The sequence below is a fragment of the Cebus imitator genome, unplaced genomic scaffold (genome assembly GCF_001604975.1).
Source record: "Cebus imitator isolate Cc_AM_T3 unplaced genomic scaffold, Cebus_imitator-1.0 Scaffold444, whole genome shotgun sequence".
Classification (NCBI taxonomy): Eukaryota; Metazoa; Chordata; class Mammalia; order Primates; family Cebidae; genus Cebus; species Cebus imitator.
This window is the reverse complement of record NW_016107759.1, coordinates 276,907-279,350: the sequence shown is the minus strand read 5'-3', so window position 1 is coordinate 279,350 and position 2,444 is coordinate 276,907. Positions and strand designations below refer to the sequence as shown.

Sequence of the window (2,444 nt, the reverse complement as noted above, 5' to 3'; positions counted from 1 at the left end):
ATTTTTAGTAGAGACGGGGTTTCACCATGTTGGCCAGGATGGTCTCGATCTCTTGACCTCGTGATCCACCCGCCTCGGCCTCCCAAAGTGCTGGGGTTATAGGCTTGAGCCACCGTGCCCGGCTACACCTGGCTAATTCTTAAATTTTTAGTGGAGACTTGGTTTTATCATGTTGGCCAGGCTGGTCTTGAACTCCTGACCTCAAGTGATCCTCCAGCCTCAGCCTCCCAAAGTGCTGGGATTACAGATGTGAGCCACTGTGCCCGGCCCTGGCTCTTTTCTATCCTCACCATCCCACATGCTACCATTTACTGAATCCTTGGACTGATGCAAAAATAAAACTGGGCCTGATGTGGCGGCTTATGTCTATAATGCCAGCACTTTGGGAGGCTAAGGTGGGTGGATTACTTGAGGTCAGAAGTTTGAGACCAGCCTGGCCAATGTTATGAAACCCCATCTGTACTAAAAATAAAAAAAAATTAGCTGGGCATGGTGCCTGGAGCTTGTAATCCTCCCAGCTACTTGTGAGTATGAGGCAGGAGAATTGGTTGAACCTGGGAGGCAGAGGTTGCAGTGAGCTGAGATCACGCCACTGAACTCCAACGTAGGTGACAGAGTGAGACTCCATTTCAAAAAAAAAAAAAAACTGGCAAAAGCCAGTTATTTTAGTTGTCTTGATTACAGTCCAGTTATCTTTGGGTCTAAAAGAAATAGAAACCTTACACAATTAAATGCATCATTTTCAAGTATCATGTAGTCACGATGGTAAAAGTGAAATGAGGCTTAGCCATATCCCCTTCTTAATTTTCTTATTATAGTTTCAGTATTCCAAAAAAATGATCGTTTATTTTGCTGACAGTTGAAAAACCAAGTCCTGTTATGTGCTTTCTACTGTAGGTAGGCACTCATGTATTTTTTGTTTCCTTTCTACAGCGCATGGATTTAGGAGAATGTACCAAAATCCACGACTTGGCCCTCCGAGCAGATTATGAGATTGCAAGTAAAGAAAGAGACCTGTTTTTTGAATTGGATGTAAGTTTTATTTAGTGTCGATTTATTCGTACTGTACTGCGAAGAACCCAATATTGAACTAACAAGAATAATGTAATCTACGTAAGTTATGAAGCAAAATAATAAAGTTGATACTTGTTATCCTGCCACTCAAGCTGAGAGCTAGAACAGCCAGCACTGTCTACATCTGTGTGTCTGCTGTCCAACACTGTCATGTTAGTATGTATCATCTCATTTTGTTGCTTTTAAATATTTGTTACATTTTTATGAGTCCTTGAACAGTGTTTGTTCTTGCTTAGTTTTGAGGTTTATAAAAGCGGTTTCATAGTGTAGAGTGTTTATTTTAGTTCAGTATTATGTTTCTGTTTACCCAGGTTGTCACATGTTGTTTGTTTTCATTGCTGCTTGAATAATTCTCAAACAGTCCTTTCTTTATTCATAGACTTTAGATTGAGTCTAGTTTTGCCATTGCAGACGATATGAATGTTTTTGAATACCTGTGTCATGTGTATACAGATTTATCTTGGGTATATTCCTAGGAGAGGGGTTGCTGGTTTGTGGGGGACACCCACATTCAGCCTTGCAGGACAGTGTTGTAGTGTTTTCTTCTTGTTTGTATTTGATAAAGTCTCTGTAAATTTTCACCCCATAGCAGTGTGTACACCTTAACCAATGCTTTGTATTATCAGACTATTTAAGGTTTGCAGTTTGGTGGTTGTAAAATGGCATTTCATTATGGTCTTAATTTGCATTTCTTAGTATTCGGTAGTTGTGATGTTTTATTTACATTAGTAGATGCCTTTGTTTTTTGAGATAGGGTTTCACTCTGTTGGCCAAAGATTATAGCTGACTGTAATTGAATTCCTGGGCTCAGGTGATCCTCCTTCCTCAGCCTCCCGAATAGCTACAACTACCGATGGACATGACCATTTGTGGCTAATTGCTTATTTATTTATTTAAATTTTGAGACAGGGTCTTGTTCTGTCACACAGGCTAGAAGGAATTGGCGTGATCGTGGCTTGTTGTAACCTTGAACTCTTGGGCTCAGTGATACCTCTGTCTTAGGCTCCTGAATAGTTGGGGGTACAGGTGTGTGCCACCACACCTGGCTATTTTTTTTTTTTTTAGTGACAGGGTCTTATTGTGTTGCCCAGGCTGGTCTCAAACTCCTGGCCTTAAGCAGCCCTGCCACCTCGGACTCTCAAAAGTGTTGGGATTTCCGGTGTGAGCCACTGTGCCTGGCCAGTAAATCCATTTAGAGTAGCATTTTCAGCTTTTTTTCATTGTTGCTCCCAGAGGAGCCTTTTTAAACTTTTTCTTCTAATTGTCCCATTTCACCCTTCACCCTATGAAATTTTGATGTCACAGACATCACAGACAACCTGTATGTATATATATGTATATATATATAAAATGTGTATATATATATATAT

At 40.4% G+C, this 2,444-nt stretch overlaps 1 protein-coding gene across 8 annotated transcripts in view; it reads left to right on the top strand.

Moving 5' to 3' along the window:
* The window catches only part of LUC7L (LUC7 like), a 33,557-nt gene that overhangs the window by 5,494 nt on the left and 25,619 nt on the right, over nucleotides 1-2,444 (top strand). For all 8 annotated transcript variants that reach the window (XM_037732228.1, XM_037732227.1, XM_017510862.2 and 5 more), the window contains one exon: nucleotides 934-1,032. In XM_037732228.1, coding sequence (XP_037588156.1) covers nucleotides 937-1,032 — 96 coding nt within the window. In that variant the 5' untranslated portion in view covers nucleotides 934-936. The remainder of the gene's footprint in view (nucleotides 1-933; nucleotides 1,033-2,444) is intronic.